The 19,295-nt window shown below is 40.2% G+C and overlaps 1 protein-coding gene across 7 annotated transcripts in view; it reads left to right on the top strand.

The window, feature by feature from the left end:
• The window catches only part of mib2 (MIB E3 ubiquitin protein ligase 2), a 37,204-nt gene that overhangs the window by 4,948 nt on the left and 12,961 nt on the right, over positions 1-19,295 (top strand). For 5 of the 7 annotated variants that reach the window (XM_076878802.1, XM_004570977.5, XM_004570975.3 and 2 more), the window contains exons 2-10: positions 7,482-7,880; positions 8,919-9,090; positions 14,720-14,826; positions 16,135-16,329; positions 16,601-16,743; positions 17,109-17,216; positions 17,308-17,412; positions 18,022-18,184; positions 18,773-18,906. In XM_076878802.1, coding sequence (XP_076734917.1) covers positions 7,658-7,880; positions 8,919-9,090; positions 14,720-14,826; positions 16,135-16,329; positions 16,601-16,743; positions 17,109-17,216; positions 17,308-17,412; positions 18,022-18,184; positions 18,773-18,906 — 1,350 coding nt within the window. In that variant the 5' untranslated portion in view covers positions 7,482-7,657. Of the gene's footprint in view, positions 1-1,339; positions 1,478-7,481; positions 7,881-8,918; positions 9,091-13,814; positions 14,196-14,719; positions 14,827-16,134; positions 16,330-16,600; positions 16,744-17,108; positions 17,217-17,307; positions 17,413-18,021; positions 18,185-18,772; positions 18,907-19,295 lie in introns of those variants that run through there. The other 2 variants (XM_004570976.4, XM_004570978.4) reach the window with 2 other exon arrangements.

Below are 19,295 nucleotides of genomic sequence, written 5' to 3'. Positions count from 1 at the left end.
GCCATGCTACTACAATTGTGCCACATGTCTTTGCAATCTGTAGTAAAGCTAGCAGTCGTGCTGAGGCAGACATCTGGCCGCTTGGCTGCTGCTATCTTTGTTTGATTATAACCAATCTGTCACATAAATGGCTAAACATGTTTGTCCTGGCCTGCAGGCACTGCATCACGCTAATGTACGTGTTGTCAAAGTAATGCAAGTGCTTTTGGATTTTAGTGTGTCGATTCACAAATGCCGGTTGTTTAATCACTGTTCTCCCCATCTCACAGGCATTTGCGTTTATTAGAAGTAGCTGTCACAACACTGCGTGCTTGGTGAAGCGAACTAAACTCGATCAAATAAATGGACACTGGCCTAGATAAGACTTAAAAGTTCATATGTTTCAGGTGAGGTTAGTACAGCCTGGATGTTTTGATATACAAATACCTAAAGTACAGAATCAATGCTGAGTCACATTGATTCTGTACTTTAGGCCTGTCGTCAATTGCGCTGATTATGTGTAGGTTTTTTCTTTACCTCACTCAGCCAGTATGTTTTTCTTTCTTTGTGTAACAGCTGGGTGACAATCACAATACGAAAAATGTTTGTCCTGACCTGCAGATGCAATGATCTTGCAATAATCTCAGTATGAGGTGTCAACGTTGAGTAAGTAATTTTAATTTTAGTTACAGGGAAGCCAATCACAGTTCTTCAACAGTATTAGTATAGGCAATGACTACAGAGCTGTAGGGAGTGCTGTCAAAAATGTCGAATAAGTAGACTCTTTTAGAGAGGATTTTTGTGATGCGGAGAATACTGCATAGATTTTTAGCTTTTAAGACGAGAATGGAGCGAGCCAGGTATAGCCAGTGGGTAAGACTTAATGTCCCCCTGTTTTTGTAGGTGACATTAATACAAAATCAAATTATCAAATGCAAGTAGTCACATGTGACTCTCTATTGACTTTTAAAATGATGTATTTAAGGTCTATGCCGGCCCTGATTGGACTTGCACTTGTGTGAGTTCAGCTCATTGTATGAAAGATCACCCTTGGCAAACACATGAACTGATCAAAGCTTTCGCGTACCTCTGATGTGACAGTGCTCATTATAGCACAAAGTAATGTGTTTACCTAAAAAAAACAGTCTTCTTGTGGGATTTGCACTGTTTGTTTTTTAAGTTATTTCTTTACCGAATCAGTATGTTTTTCACCCCAGATAAGGCGTCAGGCGCATGTAGTTCTTGAGCAACATCTGTCATCTGTCCCAAAAAAAAGAGGGAGAGAGAGAGAAACTGCATGTTCCAAAACAAAGATCAAAGTTCACAGCAAACCAAATACTGAGACTGTGCTAGAAAGGTGGGGTAGTGGGGTGACTGGAGCTTTCACATGGTCTTGCTAGTAGATCCTGGATAAAAGTAGTTGAAGCTTGAGGTGTCACAGCAAACTGGAATCCTACAGCTGCTGACATGTTCAAAAGTGGACTAAAGATCATGGGAAGTGAGTATGACTATCATTATCGTGCGGTATAATATGATTAGTACAGTGCTGTCATAGAGTTTTTTGATGTCTTTTATAAAAGTTTCTAGGGTTGAAGTTTTCTTATCTGGAAACGTCTGTGAGAGTCAAGCTGTAGCCATTAAGCTTTCTAAGTATGCTTTTGAACAAAGAGTTTAGTGTGAATTTGTTTTAAGAGGTGCATGGTCATCATATATTGGAATTGTGGAACTGAAGATCTTCACAGATGAGCCACAATATTAAAATCGCCTGCCTAATAATATAATATAGTGGGCTCCTCTTGTGCAGGGCGATAGCTCTGACATATGAGGGGATGGATACAGGACCTTAGGTAATGTCCTGTGTGACTGCCACAAGGAGAATAGTGATGAGTGAAGACCGGTAACTAAAAACATTTAGTTACCTAAAATTAAAATAAAAACTACACCTTTAAAAAAATGTACAGCTGAAATGATTAAATGTATAAATATAGAGGAAATACTTACTTTTAGTATCTGTTTGTTGAGGCATATGCCCTCTGTAAAACTAAACATTTTCAAACAATAATGGATCCTGTTCATTTTGGGCTGGGGTCTTTTGTGGGTTGGGCTTGTTGTTGTGGATGCTCAGTCAGTCTGGATCAACACCTTGTGCTCTTTGTAGTGTTTCGCACTCTGCTGCAGATCTGTTTTTGCTGTGTAGCAAGGATCGTTGTCCTTCTGAGGAAGCCCGCAGTGGTCAGGAAATGCTGTTAGAAGAAAATGAGCAATATTATATCTCATATCTGTAGCGAGGCTGTGAGATTGGTGTATCTGTTAAGTCTATATGACCTGCTCTCATTTGATTATGTCAAGTAAGCTAGGGCAAGCAGAAACCTGAAACGGTGAACTGAGAGTTCTCTTTTAATCTCGACACCTAAGCTGGAGAAATCTTTTTGTACAGCTATTATTTACTCACGGTCCTTATTGATTTTCCCGCAACTCCTCTGGCCTCCAGATGTTTCTGACGTAAACTAGTTCCAGCAGGCTTTTACTCACTTCTGATATTAAAGCTGATATTAAACTCTTGTGTATAGATTACACTTTGGTAAGCATTTTGGTCCGGTGACAGTGATGAAAGGAATATCAGTACAGGCAAACGGGCTCTTGTTATTAGAAATGAAATCGAGGATATAAGCCAATTTGAACATGTGTTTCTGGGCGCGCAGCCAAACTGGGCCTTTGCAGCTTTGCACAGTAGCACGTATCTGATGGTGCTGGCTCTGCCAATAATAATACTCCTGACTCATTTTCCATTTTGAAGCTGCTCAGTGAGTAGAGGGCAGGACTGGGTCTTTCTGATGGTTGGATAAAGAAGTGTAAATATGTAGTATCTGCTTCATCGATGTCTTCAGATAGCTTATCAGGCTGTGGGCCTACATCTCTGAAGATTATGTAACAGTCTTTGTTTAAGTTAAAGTGGGGACATGTGTTTACTATTAATACTGATTCTGAAATGCTTCTCTAATCATGGACTATTTTTCAGTGCGATTTATGACCATCGCTGCCTGCTCCCAGCTGCACTTCATTTAATGATACATTTAGGTGAATGTTAATATTCACAAACAGCAAAAAATCTCAGAGTATCTATCAGTATCATTTCTCCTATTTAATTTTTTTATGCTGTATTGCATTTAACTTTATTTCAGTAAACAATAAGTTAATAAAAATGGTACAAATACAGAAGAACTGACTAGCATTTCCTATTTTTAGCAGAAGAAATATCACCAGTGAGTAATATATACATCTTTCTTCTTTGCAACTTCTGTATTTATTGTATGAGATAAAGAAATCAATTAAGGGTGCTATTAGCATTGAGTTACTTTTACAAACAACATACATGCACAAATAAATTAGACATAGTGTTGCTGTTTGCTTTGTGATCAGCTGCTACACATAATAATTCAATGAGGATTTTTTCTTTGTTTTTGTTTTTTTTTTTTTGTTACTTTTTTTTTTAAATGTGTGTGTTTGTTTTTGCTGTGTGTAATTTTGGCATGTCTGCCTGTTGTTTGTGTGACGGACCTTACTCTCCCAGATTGGCCCTCAGCAGCGTGTATGACGGAAGCTAGGCCATCTGTTGTTGCAGGCAGAGATCTGTAATCCAGGCCGTCTTAGCCCTCTGTCGCAGATTGGCAGTGACATTTCAGCAACACAGGTAGCCTTGTCATGACTGCCTTCACCCCCGCCTCTCATAGAGAGACGTACAAGGAATGCGCGCTGGAGAGCCGACCTCTGGAATAAAAGAGCTCATGCTGCACCTGCACCTGTTCGCTCTAATTAGATATACGCTTGCAGTTGTCGAAATGTGGTGACACTCCAGAGTTTGACATCTGGAAACTATGATTCAGAATATCTCACATTGTTATTGGTTGTAATGCTTTGTAAAACTCGTAGACTGTGGCTACAATCTTTTGTGTGTTCTCAAACCTAGACCACCATTGAGAAGCTTATTGTTCTGTCCTACATTATGCATAAAGTCATGCCATGAGCTCACTCCTTTTTTTTTTTTTTGCTGTTATCATAAACGACACTACAGGCGCTGATTAGGTTTGAAAGAACTGTCTGTCTGGTATTTATTTAAATGTATTTGTGGGTGATTTTTAAAAAATATGTCTATAAATGTAAACACAGTATTGGTACTGTGCAACTACTAATTGCTGTTGTCTGTATGTCCCTGAGCAGAATTTTGGCTGGTGGAGCACTAATGAAGTAGTAAAGTCTGACAGTAAATTTCATCATTAAGTCTGTTGGCACGGTCTTGTATTTGCCTTGCAACATTACATATGAGATGTAGTAATACATGAAAACATAGAGTAAATTTTAAAGTTGAAGTTGCATGAAGCTGTTAATAGAAGAGCATGCTGAATTGTTTTTACATCCGTACCGCTTTGCTGTCAAGCATAAGGTGGTAGTCACCGTTTTCTGAAATGTTTCCATGAGGTAAAAGTGTGCTCTTCACTTGAGGGCTGGTGATTCGTTTTCAACAGGATTCACTCTTATTTTCAGGATTCTTAAACAGCAGCTTTGTTGCCTAAGATGTTGGGATTCTGTGATCTTTTTTTTTTTTTGCAGTTGGTGTGTTGAGAAGAAGGCTGGAAGCTACCGTCTGCCAACATAAAAGAAAAAATTTATTTATTTATTTATTATATTTTATTAATTATGTTTGCCAAGTCCATCTTTTAGCTGTGTGTTCACCGTTTGTGCACACTGTGCATATCTTCATGAAGCTTTTCCACAGGCAAAAACACCACCTTCCTCAGCACTAAATTGTGAAACTGGAAATGACCTAGTTGCGTAGGTAAAGCGATCCAGTGAATCCACTATGTTTTAGTCTACTTCTCAGTACTGCACTATTTAATAATGATAAGATATCAGTAGTCACGCTGGGTTCTCTGGAACACTGAGGGGGCTGTGGAGTGGGTGGTATTGGAGGGGGGGGTATGTGTGGATAGCAGAACAGTTTTAAATGTAGGTGATAGGTTGGTATTTTTATTATTATTATTATACAGAGCTTCTAACACTGAATGCTAAGACAGCTGACTGCTTTTTCTTTACTCAGCTTCACTGCAGATTTAACTGTGGTATAAATATACTGACCTCCAGGGTTTCAGTTTGACTCTGTTGCTCTGAATAAGTTAGGATTGTGTTGTCGTCCAGCACTTTTCTTACTTGCATCCATGTGCAGAATGCTGGGAAGCTTCATGAAGGCTGTCCACTGCCCCTCACAGCTCCTCTCTGTGCACGCTGAAATATTAGATAACTGGGATGTTGTTTCAGTGCACAAAAGAGGCTAAGCTGTCACGTTGGACAGAAAATGGAGTATAAGCAGCCTGCTTTTCCTCCTTTTATCCCCTACATCCCATATGTTTTATGTTTAAGCAGTCACCACCTAAATGACATTGTAATCTCAATAAGCGTGCAAGTGTAATCTCAGCTTCTTACAAACATCTGTCCGCCCTCTTATATAAAGGTTTTTGTTTATCTTTTAATAAACACTATGGGTGTATTATTAGGCTCAATATTAAAAGACATGTTGGGTGTAAACATGAACAAATAATGGAGGGTATTTGGAAAGTTTAAGGATTTTTTCCCCACAAATATGCACAGACTTGTGGATTTAAAGATCATTTATTTATTTATTTTTTCTCTGTTTGAGCTGTTCATAGAAAAAGCTTAAATCTCATCATCTGCTTAATTTAAAATAATAGTTTCTTTGAACAGGGAAGTTATGGACTACCCACATCATCTTTTAGAGATTGTCGTCAGATATCATGCCTGATATGCCACAGATAAGCTGTTATTGCGTTGTTTATTGTTCTGACTTCCAGTTTAACCAGTCACTACTAGTGACTGCTGTTACTAGTGTCTCTGTTTGTGTCAGTAACTGTAGGGGTATAAAATAATGACTGATTTAGGGTCTACCACCATTATTGGTAAGTCCAGGGCTGTTGTCTCACTGGTATTCCTGGAAATCCAAAGCAATCAAGTTACAATGCCTGCATTGTCTAAGTAAATTTCCTTCCTCTCCATTACAGCAAGACAAGAGGCCTCTTTGGTAGTGCTGTATGTGGAGGCAGGCCGTGTGTGTGTGTGTGTGTGTGTGTGTGTGTGTGCGTGTGTGTGTGTGTGTGTGTATAAGCCTGGCTTTACAGTGAATAATGGCAACCAAAAGAATGTGTACTTCCAAAGAACTGAAGATATGACATCTTCAAATTCTTCTTTATTGAATTGCATGTTGTAGGAAAGGACCTGGTAATTATTTGAGACACACTATATTTAAATAGCATTGCTTTAATAAACAAGGAATACTTTAAATTGTGATGGAGATGTAATGATGTGGTGTATAAAAGAGTAGATCTGATGTGCCACATGTGATTAATGGATGTAATTAGATGTGTGCTGATGATCATGGTCTCCAGCAGAAGTTTCTTTCTGTGCTGCTGACTCAAGCTTTCCCTTACTGTAAATGCCACTTCCTTTTACTTGTAGTTGTAGTCTCCAACACCCAGCAGCATCAGTTTAAACCACTGGTGTACTCAGTCAGCTGTGTGAAATGTTTTCTCCTTCAGACAAAATTTAATCTTTTTGGTTTCTTTTGAAAAAACAACCTAAATTAATTTATTCGCCTACGGCAAAAGTTTGTTTCTTTTTAATTAAGGAGATTTAGGCAGATTACTCCCTACTTACTGAGGAATACTGTGAGATTTTTATTTTTTTATTTCTTTTGCATTTGATTTTTTTGCTGTTATAGCTTAGTGTTCACTTGTTCATGAAGAATATGACAACAAGCCCAGGCTAGGGGAGTGTGGGTAAGATTTTTCTTGTGATTAACTCTGTGTTTAAGAAACCCCCGTATAAGGAAGTTCAACTTGATGGCTTAACCCCTGATCGTATCTGGACCAGTAGCGCCAGTCTTTGTGAGACAAAATACTTATCTCATTAGCAATTACATAAACTCAGAGTTTTGTTCATTGTTAAATTGTAACTTTGTTTATGTCACTTAAAAGATGCCTGTTTTGTTTGTTTCAGAGATCTCACCTTATGTGTTTTCAGTTTTTGCCCCATGATTACTAGCTCAGTCTTATGAGTTGACGTTCAGGACAAGAATGAGGCCAATATGTTGTCCTGCTAAGGAATTAAGTGTGTGTGTGTGTGTACATGTGCACATATCCGGCCAGGGCTTGATTAGCGCAGGAGGGCATAGCATTGATGTCCAGCTGCTTTCTCCACAAGTGTGCCATCATGCACAGCAAGACCTCCAGTGAATGATCCACCACTAAGAGTAAAACACTGCTAAGAAATTAATAGGACGTATGGCATGCTGCTATTCAAGTCCCCAAGCAAACACTGATAGACATGTAGTAAAACACGCTGGTGCAGGAGTGGAATGTATCAACTTCTTTTGTACTTGGAGCATTTTACTGTGACTGCTCTTTCAATGCTTTTTATCCTTTTTTTTCCTTCAGTCACCCCTGATCTGTTCCCGGAAACAACCCTTGTGCCGTCCTTACCAGCAGTACCATCGGCACGAGCCGGCTCTGCACCTCAGAAGCCCCGGAGGCGCAGCAGCAGCGGACGTGACAGCGTTGCCAGGCCTCGGACGTTGCCCTCAGCCTGTCGGCCAGGCCCCAAAAGAGGCAGCATGGAGGTAGGCATGCGTGTTGTGCGCGGCCTGGACTGGAAATGGGGAAACCAAGATGATGGTGAGGGCCATGTGGGTACTGTGGTGGAGATCGGGCGTCAGGGCAGCACTACAACTCCAGACAAGACGGTGGTGGTGCAGTGGGACAGCGGCACGAGAACCAACTACCGTACTGGCTACCAGGGTGCCTATGACCTGCTGCTTTATGATAACGCTCAGATTGGTAAGCGATTACATTAGAGTCATATGAAACTGCTGTGAAACTTTTGAGTCATGGCACCAGTGTGATTGTAGTTTTGTTATTATACCAAACGATACTATGCTATTGTATTGTTTTCAGTCCTTTCAGTAATTCATAGTTAAAATGGTTATTTCTGCTTTTTCCAGCTTAGGAAAATGCTAGAAGCTTTGATGTTCAAGAGCGCCTTCAAAATAAAATGTTGCCTTTGGTTAGATTACTTTCCAAGCTTTTAATAGGTTCAAATTTGTGTAGGTAGTTATTGTTTGCTACGAATTATAGTGTTATTATAATCCTAATACTTCTTTTAAATTAAAAAAAAACATTTGATCAGGATTTGTTTTATAATTATGTAAATGCTTGAACTCGATCTTATCCTGATAATTCAGCATTTTTAAAGCCGAGCACTAGCTTGAAAGGCTCTGATAAAAAGTGAAAAATGTATCCATGTAGTTGATCCATGTAGTATTTTTTATTTATTTATTTATTTATTTTTACACACATTCTCTTTACACACTTTGTATTTTTGTGAACGTAGCCTTTACTTGGCCCATTTAAAGAAAGCGGGGTACAGTAAGTCATCTCTTATCTTCAGCCATCAGCCATCCAGCTCAGTTTTGAACTTGAATGACACACACATTAATGCAGGACTCATTAGCTTTTTGCTCCATTTCAAGCAACATTTTTCTGCCTCACAAAACTTGCCCTTCAATTAATGGAGCGAAAGAAGAGGAGGAGAAGAGATGAGGAGCCAAGGGGGTGGGGGGCCTGAGGCACATGCTGTTTGTGCCTCAGTTTTTGCACATCTCATGATGTTACCCTCTGCAATAAGTAACATCATCAAGGATGTGACGTATGCCTTAAACGTTTCACTGACTTAGACACGGGGGAATGAATGGTAGTGTCCTCTTTGCTGTGAAGGTTATGACATGTTCTGTCAAAACATATGTTTCTTTGTAACAAAAATACAAAAAGAAACATCAAGCCTGTTGTGCCCACTCAACATCTCACTTTCCACTCCAGGGGTGCGTCATTCCAATATCATCTGTGACAGCTGCAAGAAGCATGGAATCATGGGAATGCGATGGAAGTGCAAGGTGTGCTTCGATTACGACCTGTGCACCCAGTGTTACATGAACAACAAGCATGACCTGAGCCACGCTTTCGAGCGTTACGAGACAGCACACTCCCAGCCGTGAGTACAACTCTGCTCGCTCTCCAGCACAGCTGATCCTTATTTAATTCTAATGATGGTGTCTTTGCTACTTTGCTGTTTTCAAATTGTGTTGTCCTCATAATGGCTTCCTCAAATCTTAATCTTAATCTGGAATTCATACATTCCTGTAGGTCTGGTTGGAGTCTTCTGAACAACATCATGCGGCCACTATTGCTTGTGATTGTGATGTTGTACCTCAGCGTTATTGTTATTGTTTGGGCTTTGGCTGCGGCTGTAGTTAGTCTACAGTGCTATGTGTTAAGATGTTAGTATTTGAGGGTGACACAACCATTAAAAAATGGATGTGTCACAGCCACAATTCTAATGACCTCAGCAGAGCATAGCTGGTCCCGCACGAACTCTAACGAATGTCATCACAAGACACCTGTGGTATAAAAGTGGGCATCGTGCAAACTGCACGCCTCCTTGCTGGGGATAAATGTTTAGTGAGCTGATTCCAAGTGTCCTACGTATCCAGATTTACTGGAGTGAGTTCTCCCTTCAGAATTCACTCTTCTGCATCAGTTCACAGTAGAGCTCCAAACTGCTCCAGGCACTGTCTGAATGTCAGCTGGATGGCCTGTTCTCATTTTAACGAGGTGATATGTATGACCCAGATTTCTTCTATAGTTTAGTCCCGTCCAGGTCCAACACAGTTCCATTTAATTCCTCTGAGTCTGTTGCCCGAAAAATGCTCAGAATAGGTGCATGAATCATGGCTTCTTACAAATGGCTTCCTCTCAAAAGTTTTTTTTTTTTTTTGTTTGTTTGTTTTTTGGCCCAAGAATTTGGTAATCTTGATTTCTATTAAAACCCTTTAAAAAAAAAATTAAAAAAAATTAAGTCTCACAATCAGCACATTATTTTAAAATGGGATGAACAGATGCATTCTTACACCTTTGCTTATGAATGTGCAGCTTGATTTTTCCTGCATTGATCTGTGAAATCCTGTTTTAATTAATTAAATATGAGACGTATTGTTAATAAAGTGGAATTTTAGATTTTGGTCAGGTCTGTACTCGTCTGCTATGGATAGGTGGTATGGTACCGGAGCAGCACATCAATTGCACATCTGAGTGAAATCTGGCCTTTGCAGTAATCATTTAGCATTCTGACACCAGCTGGAACTCATTTCTTTTCCTTCCTCAGTTTCTCCCCAAAACTATTGATTTTCATTAAGGTCAAAATTTTGTTTGGCTCAGCTGTGAACAGCATTGAGATAACAGAATAAAAACCTTTCTGTGAACCTCCATGTGGGTTAAAACATCAGCGCCTTCCTTTTGTCAGTACTGGGCAAGTAAATACTAATACTCACTGACAGTTCATTTTTTTTATTTCATTGAGTTGGGGATTTCTTTAGACACATTAACAAAGATAATGATTTTAGGAAATATATAGTAGTGATATATTTCAAGTAGCAACCTGCCTTTGTTATTGAAATCTACCAAACAGGCATTGCTGCAATCTCATACAGGGTGCATAACATCAAAGTGAGACAAGGCTAAACTTAGAAAGCCGAAAATAAGGCTGTACTTTATTGAGACGAGAAACACCTTTAAATTGTTTGAGCTAGTAAATGTAAGTAGCATTTGCGATTCGTCAACCTAAATGTTACAGTTTTGCATTGTTGTTAGTTACTATTTATACTGTAGAAACCTTTTATGTGTGGGTTCTTTGAGATCATGGCACATTACGTAGATGCTAATTTAAAGCGGTGTAGAAGAATAGAAATACAGAATCTTAAAATACAGAGATTTCAAAGACTAAAATAGGATGTTGTGGGATTAATATCTCCATTTGAAAGATGTTTGAAATGGCCTTTCATAAATACTAGGCTCTATAATATGAATGAGATTTAGAAATTGTAGCTCTTTTCTGCAACCTTTTTGAATGGAGTGATAACACAATGAGCCTCTCTCAATTCTGGCTCTCAGGGAGATGACTTTTAAAGAATCAAAAATACAAATGGTATATTGATGCCTATCAGAGTCAGCCAACCTTATCCTGTCACGATGTGGATGAAATCTCCAACCGGTCGAAGCTCTTTGTCTTTTGAGTGGTTCGGTGTTTATCATTGACGGCTCTCACAGCGAGTGAGTGCACAATGTTCCACGTATTGTTCTCGATGGCGGTGAACTTCAGTGTGACTCAACATATTTTCAGTTGTTTGACTACAAGATATATTTATGTTGCCCCAATAAATATTCCAGTCATTCCTTTAACTTCTGAAAACTATGTACTGGCTTATAATTATGCCCTGCCCCCTTAAAGTGAAATTTTAGCTTTTAGAAAACAAATTTTGAGATGTTATTGTTTGTTATTCAGTTGTGTTTTTCACAGTGGTGATAAATTGGGTTGGATTTGAAGTTAGAAATAACTTTTGTTTATGTATGTCAGAAGCATTTTTATAGAGGAGTCTTTTTGGTCAGTGCAAGCTTACTCATAATGTCAGCACACAGCCAGTGTAGTGAATGCAAATTATACAAGACAACCAAGATCATTTAATCATTTGATATAAGTAACAGTTTTTCTCTCATATCATTATAATGCTATCTATTTATATCTTGGAGTCTTATCAAAGGGAGATTTGTATAATCGGAGGAAAAATTAAATTGCAATTGTTGTCTCTCACTGATACAGATTTGGAAGATCATCACATGAAAGTCACTTCTTTTCTCATCCAATGAATGAAGTAGAAGAGCAGCCGACAATATGTGATGCCAGACACACAGCACTTCTTTATTTCCGGACCACACTGACCCATATTTCACTGACAGCATTTCAAAAGATGAATTTATAATCTGGCAGTCATGGGACACACTGATATTTGCCTGGAAGGACAAATTTAACTTGCCTTCATAATGTTTGTGACTTCATGCAGTGCCAGCTGTGATTTATGTTAGGAAGCTCAAGTTGGGGCTCGGGCTAGTTAAGAGGGACTCCTTTCATGTGGGTCAAACATGTGCAAGGCTTTAAATGCAACTTAAGCAAGCTTGATCTATTTGTAGTTTACTGTCATACCGTTGGCAGAAACCTTATCGGAGGCCTGAGGGGACAATCGGTGGTCAGCGTAATAAACGGCTGCAGAATGCTGACAATATAATAGCGGCGTCACAAACGTGGTGTGAGAGCTGAGCCGGATGTACTGTACATGAGTGTTCCATTGTAATTACACAGATTTAGCTGGATTAGCATGGTTACCATTCTCAGCTGTGAGGATTAGCATGTTAACATTTTCAACTTCCTTGAAGACATGTTTTAACAGGTCTCAGATGTGGAGCGAGTCAGGGCGAAGTTTTATGCTCACAAGCCATGAAGCCTGGTCGTTATTAGCCTCTGGCTGTTGTTTTGGAATAATTTTGCAATGTACCGAATGCGCTGAAAAGCCTGCCGAGTCCTGCATTTAGTTAAGATTCATATGTTACATGGTACAAAGAGGCATGTGTTTACATGCTCACAGCAGCATATGTGCGTGCCATATGTTTACGAGGAGATGGTCGTATGCAGCTGGTTAATCGGCTCTCCCAACGCAAGCACCACACATGCGAACCTATTGGGTCAAATCAGTGCCTAATCCTTCACCGCCCCACCTGACTTCTCAGTTTTCTGCTGTGTGTTCATGTTTAAGCTACAACCAAACTATCCTCATTATTGTCCTGCAGGGATTTCTGCTGCTTTCCCTCTTCCAGACAGAACTGAATAGAGTTGTAGCTCTGGTGGAAAAATAGCTGTCTCTCCTTCTCATTTTTTTGTTAGGGATCTAAGCACTATGTGTAATGATTTTTTTTTTCTTTCCAGTCTTATCAAAATAGCGTTTAAAACGCTCCTCAAATGTGTTAAGATTAGTACGTTACTAGGTGAAGTATGGATTAAAACAAGTATCGTACTAGATAATGACAAAACATGTTATTTCTAAAGATATCACCAATAAGTCTGGAACCTAATGCTGTTTTTACAGTTGTAAAGGGGCAACTCACACATTAAAGGCTCTAAATGCAAACAAGACAGACATTTTAAACTTGCTTTGAGATACAAGCTCTGAATGCATTTGCATGACACACTCCTGGTATTTTCACATACACGTAGTTTAGCTTTGTCTTTCTGACAGATGTGACTTCTCTTTGCTTGGTAGATCCTTGTGTGTATTACACTGCTTTAATACCAAAGGCTATTGCTTGGATGACTGTTGATCCAGCTTTTGTGTCAGTAGGTTTAGGTCTCTTGCCCTGATCCTCATCTTGTCTGTGAGCAGCGCTGACATTTGGTCAAGCTGGATTAGAAATCTTGATCCCTTGAAAGAGAAGCTGTACTGAAAAAACAAACATGTGAAACACTGAGGTCGTGTGTTTCACTGTCCATGAAAACGGGGACATCTGTCAGTTTATATCTTCTCTGCTCTCAAAAAACCATGGGTCATGTTTTCATAATAGGTTTGTTTGTCTTAATGAGCTGACTTATTGTTGTCATAAGTAGAGGTGCTCATGATACTTAAGTTTGTCCAGTCTTTCTAAACTAAATCTGAATGGTGCCATCAGGAAATGGGCATTTGTTATTAGCAGCTTCATGGTTTGAAGCTGTATATGCATGTGCATAACTATCTAGATGCACATAGTACTGGATGCTAGCACGTGCACTGTCTATGATTTGCCCTGTGGTGCCCTGCTTTCTGATAGCTCTGCTGTCTAGGATTAGGCTGAAAGCTCTGTGCTCAGATACACATCATTCTCGGCACAGACCTGTCTAAGCTCAGACCACACTCACTGTTGGTTAGCTTTAAGAGGAAAATGCACTGCTATTTTCTGCTGTGGCACATATGGGATCCTGAAAATCTGGCTAGCGATGGGGGTGAAGTTAGTCAAGCCTAACTTTGAGCGAAACCCCAGCACGAGAGTCTCTATGAGACTCCCTGAGGATGACGGCTCTCACAAGGCTCTTTTTTCTTTTCAACACACTGGATTTAATATGATTTGGAGTTTATCCCATTAGCTGTTTGCTTGGAAAGGAAGCTGGGCTTTGATCTCGTCGAGAAGTATGGGAATAGGCAGCTCTTTTGCACCAAGATCTGATCAAATTTTTACCATAAAGTATGTTTGATTTTGTAGATACGGCTAGCTCACCTATGTCAGATTGTGTTCAAGGTTAATGGTGTTGAGAATATTGTGGCTTTAATAGTGTGTGTGTGTGTGTGTGTGTGTGTGTGTGTGTGTGTGTGTGTGTGTGTGTGTTATTATTAAGCATAGCTATTCACAGTCCTTGAATTCCTTTTACAAAATGGCCTTTGCTAAGTAAGATATCATTTCTCAGAACAGACAGCCTTGAGTAGCATTTGTTTGATATGTCAGGCAGATGTGTTCTTTACTGCACTGTCATATCTTGTGTAACTTCAAATGTTTTCTTGTCACGAGTAAATGTATTGGCTGCAAGTGTTACATTTTTTTCTTACTTGCCTTGCCACTAATTCCAAACTCTTACAAATATGTAAGAGAGTTAATTTTTAATTTTTAGAACTTCTAATGTGCATATTTGGAGAAGGTTTTGGGGTTGCTTAGCACCCTTCAGCATTTTCTATGATTGTTTGTTCAGCTGCGTCTTCATGCTCTTGTCACAGGGTGAGCCTGGCACCGAGGCAGAACCTCCCACGAATCATCCTCAAAGGAATCTTCCAGGGGGTTAAAGTGGTTCGTGGACCAGACTGGGACTGGGGCAACCAAGATGGTGAGTGATGTGTGGGCTAATGATACCAATAACCTGGCAACTCAGCAAACTCTGTGCATGCTTGAGTGTGGAAATGTTCCTCTTCAAAGTGTTTTACCATCAACAGCCCATAATAACATTGTAACCTCACAACTCATTAACCTGTAAGATGTTGTGTTAGCATGTGTCTGTGTGTACTTATTTTGCGGGTGACTCATATAAGTCTGTCTCACAGATGTGCCTGACTGTTTGCGTCTCTGAGAGTCCCAGTTGAGTCCTCGTTGTTTGAATGTTTGCCTTTTCTTTTCCATCATTGTGTAGTGGCATAAACTGAGAAAGACCCTGCACCTGAAGTCTGTGGTCATAGTTTAGATAAAAAAGATTAGTTTAGATAAAGTAGAGAGTTAAGAATATATGAGACATTGAATTGTGTTTTATTGCCTCCACGAATGGCTGAAGTTTAACTCTGTCATATACTGTATACTGACTTCGCTGTTGCATGTTCTTTTTTTTTCAGATCCAAACAGCCTACGCTGGCTGATGTTTAGTTAAAATCTTAATTCAAAGTAATCTTCCACATCGATGGGCTAAATTCAAGTCTGTAAACGTTCCCTTTAAAGAAATAGAGAATGGCAACGTGTCCTTAGACTTCTTCTTTTTTTTTTTGGTCCAGGGTTGTGAGAATAGCAACGCTCCCTTTTCTTTCTAAGGAGAATGAGTCAAAATGTCCTTTTGGTGCCTTTGAAATCAGTGCCCTGGGGTTCGGTTAAGTCACTCATCAGGCCTAAATGGTGTATGCTCTAAGTGCATAAAAGACACACTGAGCATGCTCAGTGTCTTCCCAGCCTACCGTGTTGTCTTACAGGTCACTGGTTTAGTTGGTGTGTTTAGGCGCTGAAGCAGCTTGATGACTTAAATGGCATAGCAAGGATTTATTTACATCATACAGCTGGATGTATGGATCTGAAATTATCCTGTGACACAACACGTGCATTAATAATGTGGTTTGTGTTTATTGTTTGATTATTTGGTCCTTTGGTTTCACTCAAATCAAAAAGAGGAAATTGTCAGGTGTTTGACGGGGATTGTAGAAAATCATAATGAATGTCTGTGATACTTGGCAGCCCCTACAATGAAATGTTTGTCTCTCACTTTGTTTGCACTCATGTTTATTTAACTAACTAACTAACCACCTTTCCTTCTTTTATTGAGCTTGTTTTCTTTTCACTGCATTTGTTTCCCATTTTTCCCATAAACTGATGCACTGGTGTTTCTTGCATTATATCTGTGTTTGTTTCTGCACTTTTGTGTGTGTGTGTGTGTGTGTAGGTGGGGAGGGTAAGGTTGGGAAGGTAGTGGACATTCGTGGCTGGGACAACGAGTCTGGTCGCAGCGTGGCCAGTGTCACCTGGTCTAATGGCACCACTAATGTTTACCGAATGGGCCACAAGGGCAAGGTAGACCTGAAATATGTGACAGATGGCCAGGGAGGCTTCTATTACAAAGATCACCTACCAAAACTTGGTAAGACAGACTTTCTTTATTCAAGTATGCATTCCTTAGAAAGTTTAAAGTTATTTAGTGGCTCAGAAACTTGATTTAACTTGATGAAAACAACTTATGTCTTGTATGTCGTATATCAGTGCTTATCAGTACTTCTGTGTGGCATTGTAATACTGTAACACTGAGAAACTGATTACATACTGGCTTTAAACCCAAGCTATTTTTATCATTAGCTTAGGAAAAAAAATTCGAGTCAGTTTCTGTTTGTTGACGCTGACACCTGTTCATCCAGGAGAGCACGCAGAGCTGCAGCGTCAGGAGAGTGCAGACGGCCATTCTTTCCAGCAGGGTGACAAGGTCAAATGTCTGTTGGAGGTAGACATCCTACGGCAGATGCAGGAGGGCCACGGAGGGTGGAACCCCAAAATGGCAGAGGTACAAATGCCTTCCGCTAGAAAAAGTAAAAACATAATACCGGTTGACTATAGGCAGCTTTAAATAACTCCCTATTGAGTTCTAATACAATACAGACGTACATAGTGCTCTTCCTTGGGTTTTTCCAGCAGGTTTCCATTGTAACCATATGAACTGCTTCATGTTTTACACAAACATGTCCTCAAATGCACGTGGCTCTAGAACACAGCATACAGAAGATTTATATAAGTGGCTCAGATGGAGGTTGCAACAGAGGAGAAAGAAATGGAGCATCCAACTCTCATATCACAGCTGCTAAAAGGGACATTAAGGTCACAGCCATGTAGAGGAAGACCCAGGGTTAAATAGCATATTTGTGTTTGCAGTACATTTGCCGGATTGGGACGGTTCACAGAATCACTGACCGAGGAGATGTCAGAGTCCAGTACAGCAACAATATCCGCTGGACTTTCCATCCTGGGGCACTCACCAAGGTACTGCGTTACTTATTTTGTTATTTTAATATCACAGTTTATTACAGCTAAATTACTTTGTTTAGACTTCGGCTGCTTTTTTTCCCCTTAGGTGAACACGTTTGGAGTTGGGGAATTAGTGAGAGTATTGGAGGACATGGAGAGCGTGAAGAGACTGCAGGCTGGCCATGGAGAATGGACAGACAGCATGACTCCTGTATGCTCATTTTACCTGATAATATTCGTAGCCTCCTAATGCTAACTTACTGTGGTTTTTCAGAATTGGATTGAAAATCCTCACCTTGTGTGCAGAAGTGAAGACTTGAGTCACATAAATTGGTGAAGTAATGATCGCTTTGAAGAATGACTTTGACTTGAACCCAGTGTTTCATAACTTAGTCCAGCAACCCAGCTAATCTGTTGATTTACCCTCCGGGGGCAACAGCCAGTTTTCCATGGCTTCCGCTGTAGCCAGCGAATATCCTAGTCAGGATTTATGTGTCAGTTTGCTGTGTATTGTTTACTAATACAGATACGTTGGAACATGGCATCATTTTAGATGTTAGTTAATGCTTTTCCGATGCATTTTGGCAAATGCCAGTGCCCTTTTACTGTATTCTCTATATTCCGGGTTTCAGGTTTCTCCCTGTTTATGTGCACAATGTTTACTGTGCTACTTGCAAAAGTAAAGGATCCAGTTGTTTAACGTCATCACATTACGACTGACCTACTTCATGAAAATTAGGTTGTACATGGGTGTTTAGTAAGGATCATTTATTTGTCATTGTCAATTCTTTCTCACCTATTCATTGTGTTATTCTCATAGGTGCTGGGCCAGGTCGGCAAGGTGTTGAAAGTATATGCAGATGGTGACCTACGGGTAGCATTTGGAGGCCAGACATGGACATTTAACCCAGCGTGCCTCTCAGCCCAACCTGTGGAGGTGGATGCCAACCTCATGACGGCTGAGAACCCCAACGAATCTGGAAGTAAGGCCTCTGCCGGGAAGAGGGGGCTCATCTCTAACACACCAGCTCCAGCTTTATCTCCTGCAGGCTTTCAGTTATCCCCCTACTCTCCCTCATTTCAGCTTTGCTACGCATCCTTTCTCATCCATGCGGCATCAGTGGCATCAAGTTTGTTTGTTTTTTTTCAGCAGTGTGTAAAGTATGCTTCTTTCTGAAATTTTCTCTGTAGCATCTCCTGATCCTGCACTTTGACAGCAGGTGGACACGTTTGTCATCATGTCACAAGTTCTCAGCAGTCTCTTAATCATGACAAAATCTTCTCTGTTTATGTGTTCAGTTCAGATTATGGGAGGCTAACAACAGACTGATGTGTGTTTGCAAATGTGTGTGGTCAGATTCCAGTGCATGCTGGGACATTTTGACTCATTCTAGCATTCGTTAACCAGTTCGAATGGCTTATTTTTTTTTTTTTTTTTTTTTGCAAGGCTTGTGCGACATTAGAATTGAAGTGGAAAAAACTAATGTAATTCTTTTGTCCTCTGTTCCCTTTTCACATCCTACCCCTACACCTCCTCTTCTCCCTCTCTTTCTGACTCTGTCTCTGTTCAGGTACTGTCATCTCAGTGCTGGAGAAGCTGCTCTCTCAGTCCACAGAGCAAGACAATCCCAGTCGGCTAGTCATTGAGGCAGCGCATGGCAGTGCCAGCAAGGTGCGGGAGCTGGTGCAGAAGTATCCTGACAAGGTTAGTGCAGCACTCCTTCTCTTTGCTGCAGTCCACTGTCTGTTCCAAGAGCTCTTTACATCAGGGCTCCAGGCCTTGGGTTGAAGTCTGATTGACTTATTGAGCCAGATACAGCAATATTATAGGCTGACATTTTCCAGTCTGTCAGTGCTATTATGTAAAAATGCAACTCAAACTCAACTATAGGACTCACTTGTTAACAGATTTACAAGGTTTCCCCTCCACCCTCACCCACTGACACAGGCAGTGGAAACACTGTCCAATAATTTATTGATGTAACCCCAAAGCATGACATATGTATCTTCAGGTCACACACAAGAGGGCTGAGACCTTACATTATTATAGAGAAAACCAACAATTCCCCCATGGTTTGGAGGAAAAATCTCCAA

This window comes from Maylandia zebra, linkage group LG20 (genome assembly GCF_041146795.1).
Source record: "Maylandia zebra isolate NMK-2024a linkage group LG20, Mzebra_GT3a, whole genome shotgun sequence".
NCBI lineage: Eukaryota > Metazoa > Chordata > Actinopteri > Cichliformes > Cichlidae > Maylandia > Maylandia zebra.
Note: the sequence above shows the minus strand (reverse complement) of the source record. Positions and strands in the feature narration are given on the sequence as shown.